The following is a 13,521-nucleotide window of genomic DNA, read 5'->3' as shown; positions in this document are numbered from 1 at the left end:
TCTGGACTGGCCCTTGTGCGGGTGACACATGAAATGTTTCGAGCGGGATCGTTGCCAGTGCCCCTGGACTGGCTCATGTGCGGGCGACACATGAAATCTTTCGAGCGAGACCGTTGCCAGTGCCCCTGGACTGGCTCTTGTGCGGGTGGCACATAAAAGACACCATTTCGAGCGTGGCCGTTTTCGTGCGGGTGACACGTAAAAGCACCCACTACACTCTCTGAGTGGTTGGCGTTAGGAAGGGCATCCAGCTGTAGAAACTCTGCCAAATTAGATTGGAGCCTGGTGTTGCCATCCAGTTTCACCAGTCCTCAGTCAAATCGTCCAAACCCATGCTAGCATGGAAGGCGGACGTTAAATGATGATGATGATGATGTTCAACATTGCATGATGTCATTTTAAAATGGAAGACTATCTAAGAGGATTTTATGCTTTCACCAATTTCTTCTGCACAAAACTGGAGTGGTTAAAGTGCTGGATTTCTTAAACTAGACAGTTTATACAGAATGACTGACCTCAAACAGAGCAGCTGAAACTGAAATAATTACAAGTTCACTGTGTAGAAGTTATTGTTTAGAAGTTGCTGTTCATTGTAAAGTAACTACTTCATCAAGAATAATGTCAGTCATTCAACATATATTGGCATAAATGACAAATATAAAATAAAGAAAAATAAAAAAGTAAACGATCATTAACGAGACTACTGTAATGTATGTCATACCTTCCTCTCAGTGACTTTAGAAGTTGTCAGGCCCTGGCTGATGGTGTATGCCTTCAATGTTGCCATCTTTCCTTTGACAGCAAATCTAAAAGACTGAGAAAGCATTTTGTTAATCAAACTTTTCTGCCACATATCTTAAATGAACATGAAAGCATTTAATTGACAGGCATAGTTCCCAGCTGAGGTGATTTCTAAACCATGATGAAAAGAGAGCTACTCACATTTTACAATGTTAAAGCAAGCTTTGTTACATACATAAAAAAAAACTAACAGTGTGGTAGACCTTAATCTCCAAAGTAAAGGATCATCATCATCGTCTTTTAACATTAATCTACCATGCTAGCATGGTTTGGACTGTTTGATAGGATCTGACAATGTCTGCTTTGGCATGGGCTCTATGGCTGGATGCCCTTCCTAACACCAACCATTTGACAGAGTGTACTAAGTGCTTTTTTTTGTGATACCAGCACTAATGAGGTCACCATATAGCTTGCAAGACTAAGATCCTCATTAGTAGAGAGAGAGGCATCCTTATGCTTGATGATGAAAGGTTAGAGTATGAAGGAAGGCAAGAACAAGTTTCTTTCTATAGAAGAGATACATAGCTGCTCATCATTGCCATCTTTATTTCTCAGAAAGAGAAATAAAGATGGTAGTGATGAGATGTTTGGGGTGGGGCATAGGAAAGGTAGAACAGTAAGAGAGGCTAGATTGAGTTAGCATGAGGGTACAGAGCAGTGTTTCCCAAACTTTTTGCACCAAATTGCAACATCACCTTCCTATCAACCCAAAAATGCTCCATCATCCACCTGTGTAAAAAAAAAAAAACTCTGACACAACCCTCACCAACACTAAGTCCTCAAGTGAATCCCCCTTCTATCATTTGACACACACACACTATATAGTAGACTCGTTGCCCAGTTTGGACTTAAATATACATAGTTTACAAATCCCTTATTGTGGGTTTAGTTTTGTCATTAATGTGAATAAAATTCTAACGTTAGTTCTATATTATGCAGCCAGATTAACTTTGGTAAACTTGCATTTTCCTTCACACTGAGTTTTATTTTCCCCATTTTGAACCATTGATCAGAACTACTGATGCAAAAATAATTAATGATTGTATTATAAAGGAAAAGAAAACAACTTTTTAATGAGTACCACGTATCTGGTGCAATGCAGCTAGTGCAGATACATTCGGTTTCAAACTTGTCAACTTTAGCTGCAAGTCTCTTTCACTCTCTACTGACAGACAACCTTTTTCTACACTATCAACTACTAACCAGCGAGCCATCCTTGTTGTTACTATCACTAGAATTGCTAGTGCCTCTTTAACAACATGTCAGGCAAACGAATAATATATGTAAATGATATTTCTTTCTTCTTGGTGTTGATTCTTCGATGTTTACTGGTTATTCCAATGCGAGAACCTTTAAGTGTTACATCTACATGCTACATTTAGTAGTGGGTTACATCATATCGAATTGATATGGCGTATCACATCCAACCCGCTACATATACATACACACATACATACATACAAACATACATATATACATGCATGTATGTGTGTGTGTGTATATATATATATATATATATATATATATATATATATATATACACACACATAGTGAAACTATTAAAAGTAAAACAATATAAAAGTGAAACAAAATACAAATATGTCTAACATATTGTTGAACAGAAAGGAGAGGAGAGAGTGAAGGAGTGAGAGAATATTTGCACTCAATTATAGGACATTTTATGAAAAGACAATTTTCATATTTGAATATAATATACTGTTTTACAAAATTAAATTAGAAAATTGGGCAAAACAGAGAAAATGATTGAAAAACTTAAAAAGAAAACAAAAGAGAAAAAAGAAAAGAAACAAACCAAAACAATTCAAAGATTAAGCTGTTGAAGTGTTGGATGCACGATTCGAATCGGTAAGATGAGCTAACTCTGAGCAAATATTGAAGCTTAGGGATCAAGAGATAATTCCTAAATATGAAAAAAATTTGATGGGGTTCAATAGCTTCAATATTTTTCAGCAATTGCTCAAGGGCAGCCACCTTCAACTGGAAGATGGACTCAAAGGCAAGGTCAGTGTTTGGGGCACCTAGAGAGCACCAAGCTGATGAGGGAGGGACTGCAATGGAAGGGAAGAACTCTGCAAAAAGGTCAAAAGTTGGTTGATGTTGGTTGAGGATCCAGAGTTCACATTTGGAGCTGTTTACTTGCAGACCCCAGCGGTCAAGCTCCCCAACCATCATGTTTGCAATGGCGAGAACCCTGTCCGGAGGTCCCCCCGAAACAAGCATCATCAAAATACCAGACATTGAGGTCAAGCTAGACCTCCATCTTGGTGATGTCAATAATGCCCAGTGCGAACAGAGCGGAACCGAGTGGGTCCCAATTTGGTGCCCACTCCTAGCTGAATGGGGTAAAATTCCTACTCCAATATGCTAGAGACCGATTGTAAGCACAGCTTTGCGGTGAGACGGCGAAGGGTGAAGCCGACCACTCCATCGAAGCTTTCACTTTCATTCTTGGAGTTTTGGGATGTAATACGGAACCAATGCCAAAGGGTGATCTTTCAATTTTAGCACAGTGTATATGACTTCTTAAAGCACGTGTATTTGTCTATGTTTCTGAAGAAGACCGTTGCTTTCCGTAAAATTTTTAAATTTTTTTTACATATGTGGAGTGAGGGGGAAAGGGGATCTTTTGAAGTCGGCGTAAAAGCGAAAGAGACAGAGAGAGCGTGATTGGATCAGGGAAGTTCTTTTAACTAATTTTGCCATTTAATTTGATTTGGTTGAGCCGTTTGAGAATGCATTGGGCAGACAGATACAAAGTATTATATAAATATATATATATATATATATATATATATATACAGAGAGAGAGAGAGAGACAGACAGACATAATGGGTGTACGTGTGTATTTGTGTGCGTGTGACTGACCACAAATACATAGAGCTGAACACGGTGCGCGAAAAGTAAATAAAAAAAATTACGGCAATTAACTAATAATTATGATCCCATATGATCAAGTTTGACGTTTATCCGGGTTAAAACGAAAGAAAATTTTGAAAATATAAAAAAATATATATATTAACAAAATAGATGACAACCACCTGAAGCCGATGGTGAACGGACTTGAATGGAGTTAACCGATATATAGATATGTAATAAAGAGAGAAAATAGAAATAAACAAAAACTGTACACTCCAATCGATTTATCTTATGAGTAGTTACATGTAGAGAAAACCACGAGAATCAGAGGAAATTATAGTCGGTGTACATAGGCAAAAAGTGTTTCTTACCAACAACACACTTCACATTTCTTCGTTTTGAAACCCTAGAACCAACCAAGTTTCACTATTGATTGCGAACAAAATTGTTAATGACATCAAATAAGGAAATATGACAACAGCTAAGTTAGCAAAATATTTTATCGTTGTTTATCAACAAATCAACCAAAGCTGGTAACAAAGTTAACCGAGTTTACTTACCTGTATATTTCTTCTATATTAATGGTGTTTGTCAAGGCTGTCGATGGTGAAGGGAGTATATTTAATAGGAAGTAATAATATAAGAAGTATGTACAATTGCTACATATAAATGATTTAAGAAAATAATTAACCTAATTCAACGAGGGAGGGGGAAACTAAACACACAAGTGTTGTTATATATATTTAATGGTATTTCCTATATTGCGTACAATTTTTGGTCGCTTTGAATATACCGGGTGAGAATGGCAGCCAAGCAAAATAGGGGAGATAACTCTACATAATTCTCTTGAATACTTCATACACGAACCATTCCATTTCATACCACACGGTGCTCTTAGTCCCGAATTACCCACAGTTTTTACCTAACCACTATCATATACTTGTACGCTACTATCACGCTTAATTTTAGATTGTCTTTATTTTTCTGTAGCGGATCCCAAGTATTAATTATTTTATTTTACTTGTTTCAGTCATTAGTCAGCGGCCATGCTGGGACACCACCTTGAAGAATTTTTAATCGAATGAATCGATCCCAGTACTTTTTTTAAAGCCGAGTACATATTTTATCGATCTCTTTAGCCGATCCGCTAGGGTACGGGAACGTAAATATAACAACACTGATTGTGAAGCGGTGATGGGAGACAAACACAAACACACAAACAAACATATACGATGGCCTGCTTTCAGTTTCCGTCTACCAAATCCACTCACAAGGCTTTGATTGACTCTTGGCTATAGTAGAACACACTTGCCCAAGGTTCCATGCAGTGGGGCTGAACCCAGAGCCAATGTGATTGGGAAGCAAGCTTCTTACCACACAGCTATACCTGCGTCTAGAATGAACAAAACGTTTATTAAAAAGTAAAAAAATAGTCTTTGTGTGTGGTAGGTGCACAAGAATAATAAACACTAGAAATGTATAGAAAACAGACTCCGCCAAATGCTAGTGAGGAATACCTAGAAATAGTTATCTAGGTGACTAAGTCAGTAGTGGAGGTGGATGCTAAAATAAGAATAGGCTGGAAAAAGGTCAGAGAGCTACATCTGTTGGTAACTAAGGGCTTCTCCCTCAGAGTGAAAGATTGTATGATGCTTGTTTGTGAACAGCCATGCTACATGGCAGTGAAATGTGGGCTGTGACCACTGACGACATGCATAGACTTGAAAGGAATGAAGCTAGTATACTTTGCTGGATGTGTTTTGCCAATGTACATGTATGACAGTGTAAGTGTCTTGAGAGAAAAGTTGGGCATAAGAGGCATCAGATGTAGTGTGCAAGAAACATGACTGTGTTGGTATGGCTATGTGATGCATATGAATGAAGACAGTGGTGTAAAGAAGTGCCAATCTCTAACTGTGGATGGAACCTGTGGAAGAGGTAGATCCAGGAAGATATAGGGTAAAGTGGTGAAGCATAACCTTTGAATGTTGGGCCTCATGGAGGTGATGACAAGTGACCAAGACCTTTGGCAGTATGCTGTGCTTGAGAAGACTCGTCAAGGCAAGTGAAATTGTAATCATGGCTAATGCTGGTATCACACGACTGGCACCCATGCCAGTGGCACATAAAAGCATGTTAAAAGCACCCTTTACACTCTTGGAGTAGTTGGTGTTAGAAAGGACATCCGGCCATAGAAACCAAGCCAAACCAAAAAAGGATGTCAGAAACATCTAGATAAGATCCCAGGAGAAATCCAAAAGATTATGCTGACAACTACTACCCACATCCTTAGAAAAACCCTACCCATTTAAATGTCTATGTTGTATTACATGAAGATATTTTGCTACTGCCTTTGCCATTTCCCCTCCCTAAGCTTTCAGTCATACTGTAACATCTCTTATCTTTCACTCATCCTAGGATGCTACACCTATTCTACAGATCAAGCAGGGTCATCTACCTGAAGGTATTTGTGAATTGTCTGCTTCCCTACTTACTAAGACTTTGGTTTTCGCTAGGTTAACTCTACCTCACAGAGACAATGTGGCTGATGCTAGTGTCACATAACTAGCAGCCATACTGGCAGCACGTAAAAAGTTCCTTTCGAATTGCCTCATGGAAGCAATGACAAATGATCAAGACCTTTGGCATTATGCTGTGCTTGAGAAGAAAACCCATCAAGCCATGTGAAATCATAGTTGTGGCAGATACTGGTGTCACACAACTGGCACTCATGCCGATAGCATGTAAAAGCACCCATTACACTCTTTGAGTGCTTGGCGATAGGAAGGGCATCCAGCTGTAGAAACCATGCTAAATCAGATTGAAGTTTGGGCAGCTCCTCAGCTTACCAGCCCTGGTCAAACCATCCAACCCATACCAGCTTGGACAATGGACGTTAAATGATGATGACAATGATGACAAGCTTCTTCCAGTTTCTGTCTACCAAATCTACTCACAAGGCTTTGGTCACCTCAGAGCTATAGTAGAACATACTTGTCTAAGGTGCCACACAGGGGGACTGAACCTAGAACCATGTGGTTGGGCAGCAAGCTTCTTACCACACAGCCACTTCTGTGCTTATCTGTTTTACTTGTTTCAGTTATTTGACTTTGACCTTTAGTCGAACAAATTGATCCCAAGACTCATTCTTTGTAAGGCTAGTACTTATTCTATCAGTCTCTTTAACTGAACGGCTAAGTTACGGGGACATAAACACACCAACATCAGTTGTCCAGCGACAGTGGGGGTGGGGGAGACAAACACAGACACACAAACAAATACACACACACATATATATGTGTGAAAAGATTGAATTATATTTTGTCCTTTAATTTGGAGGATTCTAAAAAAAAAAAAAAAATTCTAATATTGATTCTTCATATTTTGCTGGTAGCTTACTGGCAAAAGTTTGTGAATATGAAAATAATACTTGTATATGGTATGTTATGTGAATTTCTGGAAAGGTATCCCACAAAATTCAACAAATTTGTTAAAAATGGAGAAGAGATGTTAAAATTTAAGAGAAATTCAATTCAAGCATACAAACGTTTCAAACAGCGATATTAAAACATGCAAATTCATATATATATATATGTATACAGCGGGCTTCTTTCAGTTTCCTTCTACCAAATCCACTCACAAGGCTTTGGTCGGCTCAAGGCTATAGTAGAAGACACTTGTCCAAGGTGCCACGCAGTGGGACTGAAGCTGGAACCATGTGGTTGGTAAGCAAGCAACTTACTACACAGCCACGCCTGCGATCTCATCATCATCATTTAACGTCTGTTTTCCATGCTGGCATGGGTTGGATGGTTCAACTGGAGTCTCTGAAGCCAAGAGGCTGCACCAGGCTTCAATCTGATCTGGCAGTGTTTCTACAGCTAGATGCCCTTCCTAATGCCAACCAATCTGAGAGTGTAGTGGGTGCTTTTTATGTGTCACCGGCACGAAAGCCAGTCAAAGCAGCACTGGCATCAGCCATGTTCAGATGGTACTTTCTACATGCTACCGGCACGGGGGTCAGAACTACAATTTCCATTTGGTTTGATTTTGGTATTGCTGTTGATGTTGATGTACTTGACTCAATAGGTTTCCTCAAGCATGGTATGTCACCCTAAGAACCAAGGTACTTTTGAGTGGGCTGGTTATGCGACACTGGTGTAGGCTACAGCTGTGGACTCACTTTATTTGCCGGGTTTTCTCAGTCACAGTATACCTCCAGAGGTCTTGGTCTTTTGTCATTGCCTCTGTGAGGCCCAATGTTTGAAGCTCATGCTTGACCACCTCATCCCATGTCTTCCTGGGTTTCCTTCTATTGTTTGGGAGCGGTACTTCTGCACACAGCTTTCCTCATCCATCTGTTGATGGTGTGGTCGCCAGCATCTCTGGATCTCAACCCTATCGAAAGTGTTTGGTCCAACATTAAACAAGATGTTTATGCTGATGAACGCCAATTTACATCAAAAGATGTTTTCTGGGCAACCATCAAAGCTGCAGTAGATGCAGTCCAACCTGCTACTATTAAGGAATTGACAGATTCCATGACTAATAGGGTTTTTGAAGTTATTTGTTGAAATAGCACTCATGTGGATAAATAATTCATTATGTCAATAAATGTTATAATGTCATGGTTTTCTGTTAAATACATACTCAGTGTATGCTTAATATGTATCATTACCCTTCATTTTCTGATAAAAAAATGTCTAGATGGGCTATTTTCATTCAAAAGCTATTAGCGTGGTTCACCCCAAAACTGAAGAATCTGAAATAAAAAAGGATGTTACACAAAATAATGAAAACATAACAATGGTGTTGCCATAGTGTGCAAACCAGCTGGGAAAAGTTTTTTCAAAACTAATTCATAGGAAACCAAGAAACCCTAAATTTTACTCCTAAACTATTAGTGTGGTTCTGGATGTATATATACATACACACACACACCATCATCATTGCTTCATATCTACTTTCCATGCAGGCAGGAATTGAGTAAGTCATCACAATCTGAGTCACTTATTTTAAGTTACTGCTCTCCAAGATGAGTTGGATGATTACACCTCACTCATTTCATTTTAAACTTGGTTCCTATGCTTGGCTGTCCTTATTAACACCAGATACTTTACAGTGTACAGGGTACATTTTATTGAGACATCAGCACAAGAGAGGTTGCCATGTCCTTTGCAAACTAAAGTGTTCTCTTAACTCCACACTTTACTAACTGTATTGGTGCATTTTATGGCATCATCATTAGAGAAGTTGCCATGTTCGTGACAAGACAAAAGGGCCCAGTTGACTCTATACCTTTGCTCACTTGCCAACCATTATACAGAGTGCATTTAGCATGGATATATTTCAGGTGAGAAACATAATCATTAATGAGAAAATCAATAAACAGGAACTTCCAAACAAAAATACCTTGTGGTATTTGCTCTGTATGAAGTGTACCCTATTCCCCATCATTTTCACAATTGAAATTACAATAAATCAGTAATTGGCTTGTTAGAAAACTGTAGCCAATGACACTGTTGTTTACAAAATATATGTGTTGATGCTTTATATTCCACAATGAGCTGAGAGATAAAGAATATACTGTAGTTGTGTTATTCATCTATACTATTATCATACAATAATAATGTTTTAAAAGAAAACAACTATATCTACAAATGATAAAGAAAATGAAGACAATTAGAATATATCACAATTTAATAAATCAAAACAGCCTGTCTATAAATATCTTTCTTTGCTCTATGTTTTTTGTCAATTGGTTAATGCCAATTTTAAGAAAGTCCTGAGAGAAAAACTGGGTGATTTATTGGAAAGCATTAACGGAATAATGAAAATCTCTGTGTCATTCGTCCATTTTTAGTTAAAAGAGCTTCTTGGATATCTTCATAATTTGGCAGTTTATTCAGAGAGCCATATGCTGCTATTGCTGGTCTGCTGGTAAGCATTCGAGAAGCTGCACGCTGGATATCTTGAGCAGTGATTTTGCCTGGAAAACATTATGGTAAGTTGTTAAAGGATTATAATATACACAAATATTCTCATCATCATCAATTTTATTTAGTTTTTCCATTTTATTACTGTTTTTCCTAGGTTTGATGAATATTGTTGATGTAATGTCCTACTGTTGAATGTCCTTCTTGTCACCAAGCTTTACTTGTTCACATATATGCTGTTCATTTTGACTTTTGCATAACAGATTACACAACAGGTGGAAATTTTTTATAGCAGGCACAAACAATGGCACTGCCACCTAAATGGTGACACAGTTTGACATGAAATGCATGGGATGTAGGTTGTTGTTTAGAGCATAACCTGACATTTAATAAATTACATGTTAAAAATTCATATTTCTAAATTAACTATCAAGCATGTAGCTGCCAAAATTCAGTGTATTCTCAACACAATATCATCAATATCATCCAACTTAATACAACTATTTACTTACTGATTTCATCGTAAAAATACTGAGGTGGTTTGCGGTGATCGTTTGCTAAAACTTGACGTGCTACATCTTCAAAGACAACAGGACGAGCTTCCAAATTCATCATTAACATAGACTGGAGTTGAGTCTTGGCTCGATTTAATTCCTCCTAGAAAATATACATGAATTGCAATTGAGATATATGAAACAGAACACTAAAAGCGTTTTTAATATATAAACTTCATAGTTACTACCATAACAATAATGTACAACCAGGGTCATAGTGGCTACTGTCTGGAGACATGAAATAGCACACCAGTTACCCCAGCTATGAACTACAATAAAAGTCCACAAATTTGTGGAGAAGGATTGATTAAATTGACATCAGTACATGACAGACAGTTTATTAAAATATTTGTAGTTTTAGTAGATTGAAAATAATTATGTGGGTCAGAAAAAATATAGTTAGGAATGAAATAAGAGATGGAGATATAAGAAAATCTTTCTCACCTCACTTACTGAACCAGCAGTTAGAACCATTTCTCGAACAATGACTTCAACAACATGGCGCAGCTGGAAAAAGAGAGTTAAAATATCTAATGTCATAATACCACTAAGTTTAAATGACAACACAATAGATATAGCAAGGTCTAAATGATACACAGTACCAATAATGGAGATATGTAAAGAAAAATGAGGAAATGCGTGCAGAGTATCAGACAACTGGAGAGTGGAATCAAGAAGGAATGTATATGGCAGAAGACTCCGTAGCAGTTTGATAGTTTTTGTTATCTATGCTACAAGCAGTTGGACAAGGTGGTAACAAGGTTTTTCTCTCCTAGAGTAAAGAGAAGATTGTTTGATGCATGTGTATGAAATGTGATGCTGAATGCAGAGAATTTGCAAAAACTAGAAAGAAATGAAGTGAGTGTGTTATCCTGTGTGTGCAATGTTAGTATGCAAAAATAAGCCAGAAAAAAGATGTGGCATGCAAAGAGAACACTGTTGTCATGGGCATGTGATGTATATGAAAATATGTAAGTTATATAAAGAAGTGCTGAGCACCCAAACAAGGAATCTATGGAAAAAAGGAGTCCTAGGAAGACATGAGATGAAGTGGTGGAGACAATAATCTCAAAGGTCCTGGAAAGCAAACAATAAGTGCTAATAAATTCAGTGGCTTTGTTGTTTTCAATATACAAGGAACAATGGTATGTAAATACCTTACTTGGAAAGTAGAAAGTAAGAGGCTGTAGTAAATCTACAAGTATTGTCTAACTCAAGCGAGCATAAAAATGTGGGTGAAGGAACAATGATGAAAGTGTGAAAATGAGAAAAATGAAGGTAACAGAAAATATATTTGATACAATGTTAATGAACTTCTACAAGTGTTCAGTTTTATATTTATTTATCAAACAAAAGTGTTATATAAATTGTACTGAATTTTTACAAAGAATGTATTAATATAATTTACTTACTTGTGATGGATGTGCACTGGCATGAATACAAAACAGACCAGTGTCATCGTAAGCATGGTTATAGGCTGTAGCATTGAACATCCAATGATGTCTGTTGAACAGTGAATCAAAGATAAACAGATTAATATGCAGAACATTTACTTCTGTTGGACTATTTTCAGAAATATTTTCAATATTTATAGAAGTAACAATTACTCCTTTGGCTATATATACTTGTCTCCTAGCTACTCCCTTGGCTATATATACTTGTCTCCTAGCATCCCTTTTGGCTATCTGATACATTATCCTGTGACCTCCACTCTTCCAGGCCTTCCAAGCCTGTTCCTTTGCTCTAATGGCCCTGTCTACAGTACTGTTCCATCACCATGTTACCCTAGGTTTACAAGGGACTTGGCACCAGCCACAGATTTGGTCTGTGGCACTCAGTAAGCTGTCTCGCAGGAATTTCCAGCTGCCTTCTATGTCACAGGACTGTAGCTCCTCCTCCCTATCATCAAATTTGTTGATGGATACAAAAGTGAAAGAGAAGAATCTGAAGTGTGAGATTTTTGGAAGCTCCCAGAGATGAGAGGATCTTGGATTTGAAAAAAATTGGCAATGAAACTATTTGTGTTGCCTTCAAATTTTTTTTATCTAAATTAAATGCATTTGTGAACAATAACCTCATTGGATGTTTGAGCTTAATGACTGGGGCAACAGGCAATCAATGACATTAGGAAGGGCATCCAGCCATAGAAACCATGCTAAAGCTGATATTGGAGCTCAACACAGCAAGTCCTGCAACTTGCTGGATCCAGTCAAACTGTCCAACTTATGCCAGCACAGAAAATGGATGTTAAATGATGATAGATCAGTTAATCTAATAAAAACTGAAAATAGAATAAAAATCTTCATCACAGAAAATATGTTAGGTGCTTTTTTGTCTTTTCCAGCTGTCTTTCATAGAGTTCCTAAATATATGGTATTATTAACCAATGGTGCAGGCATGGTTTTGTGGTTAAGAAGTTGCTTGTCAACCACATGGTTCCAGGTTCAATTGCAATGTACTATACTTTGGACAAGTATCTTCATTCATAGCACTGAATTGACAAATCCCTTATATACAGAATTTGGATGACAGAAAGTAAGCAGAAGCTTATTGTGTATGTATATATGTTTGCACAAATGTAAAAATGTATGTATGTATAAAAAAAACCCAATAAATCATTGTTTTGAATAGAAATCCCTAGTGATATTTATTCAAACTCTCATCGTTCTCACTGTCAGAAATGCACTGAATTGGTAACTGGCCCACTGGAAGCCTGTAACCATTGACGCTATGGCTCCAAAAATATAATAAAAGAAAAAAACCTATTTTAATGTAGTTATTTTGGGTTACAATTGCTCTAAATAATATATTGAAGATCTAAATTGATTCAGATAATTGAAATTTCACCATCAAGCAATACTTTATAGTTACAGTATCATTATCATTTATTGTCGATACTATCCAGAATCAACTCAAGGCACCTAGTTTAGAATTTCTTTCTATTTTGTCTTGCATGTATAGAAGAATTCATTTCTTTAGCAAAGTATGACATTGAGATAGAAATATTTTCTGCAACCAAGTGTCCTTTATAACCATTCAACTAAGATGTCAACTTGGTACACTTAGGTGAGAAAACCAATATACCTTGTGTAGGAGAACACATTGGTTACAGCTGTCAAGCTAGCTATATAATACTTAAATTAATTAAACATGAATATGTGTTGTTTGGCAGTAATTGTATGCGTGTGTGTGTGTGTATAATGTTTAGGCAGGTATGTAGTGTGTTTGGCAATCAATAAATCTGTAAGACAAAATCAGCAATACTTACTTATTCAAAACATTGAGGTAGAGTCGTGTGTACATGCCTTTTCCAGGGCCACCAGCTGAAAACGAACCTCCACCTCCCATCATCA

The 13,521-nt window shown here is 37.3% G+C and overlaps 2 protein-coding genes across 3 annotated transcripts in view; both read right to left on the bottom strand.

The window, feature by feature from the left end:
• LOC106881129 (serine-protein kinase ATM) overlaps window positions 1-4,479 on the bottom strand; it is an 88,567-nt gene extending 84,088 nt beyond the window's left edge. The window contains exons 1-2 of one of the 2 annotated variants that reach the window (XM_014931398.2): window positions 4,239-4,479; window positions 722-814 (exon numbers count right to left, since the gene is read on the bottom strand). In XM_014931398.2, the coding sequence (XP_014786884.1) occupies window positions 722-787 (66 nt within the window). In that variant the 5' untranslated portion in view covers window positions 788-814; window positions 4,239-4,479. Of the gene's footprint in view, window positions 1-721; window positions 815-4,049; window positions 4,110-4,238 lie in introns of those variants that run through there. The other variant, XM_014931399.2, reaches the window with a different exon arrangement.
• Window positions 4,480-9,360: 4,881 nt separating this feature from the next.
• Window positions 9,361-13,521, bottom strand: part of LOC106881124 (mitochondrial-processing peptidase subunit alpha) — a 19,880-nt gene continuing 15,719 nt past the window's right edge. Inside the window, exons 9-13 of the mRNA XM_014931385.2 lie at window positions 13,437-13,516; window positions 11,581-11,671; window positions 10,613-10,675; window positions 10,127-10,271; window positions 9,361-9,667 (exon numbers count right to left, since the gene is read on the bottom strand). Coding sequence (XP_014786871.1) covers window positions 9,498-9,667; window positions 10,127-10,271; window positions 10,613-10,675; window positions 11,581-11,671; window positions 13,437-13,516 — 549 coding nt within the window. The 3' untranslated portion in view covers window positions 9,361-9,497. The remainder of the gene's footprint in view (window positions 9,668-10,126; window positions 10,272-10,612; window positions 10,676-11,580; window positions 11,672-13,436; window positions 13,517-13,521) is intronic.

The sequence above is a fragment of the Octopus bimaculoides genome, chromosome 2 (genome assembly GCF_001194135.2).
Source record: "Octopus bimaculoides isolate UCB-OBI-ISO-001 chromosome 2, ASM119413v2, whole genome shotgun sequence".
NCBI lineage: Eukaryota > Metazoa > Mollusca > Cephalopoda > Octopoda > Octopodidae > Octopus > Octopus bimaculoides.
Note: the sequence above shows the minus strand (reverse complement) of the source record. Positions and strands in the feature narration are given on the sequence as shown.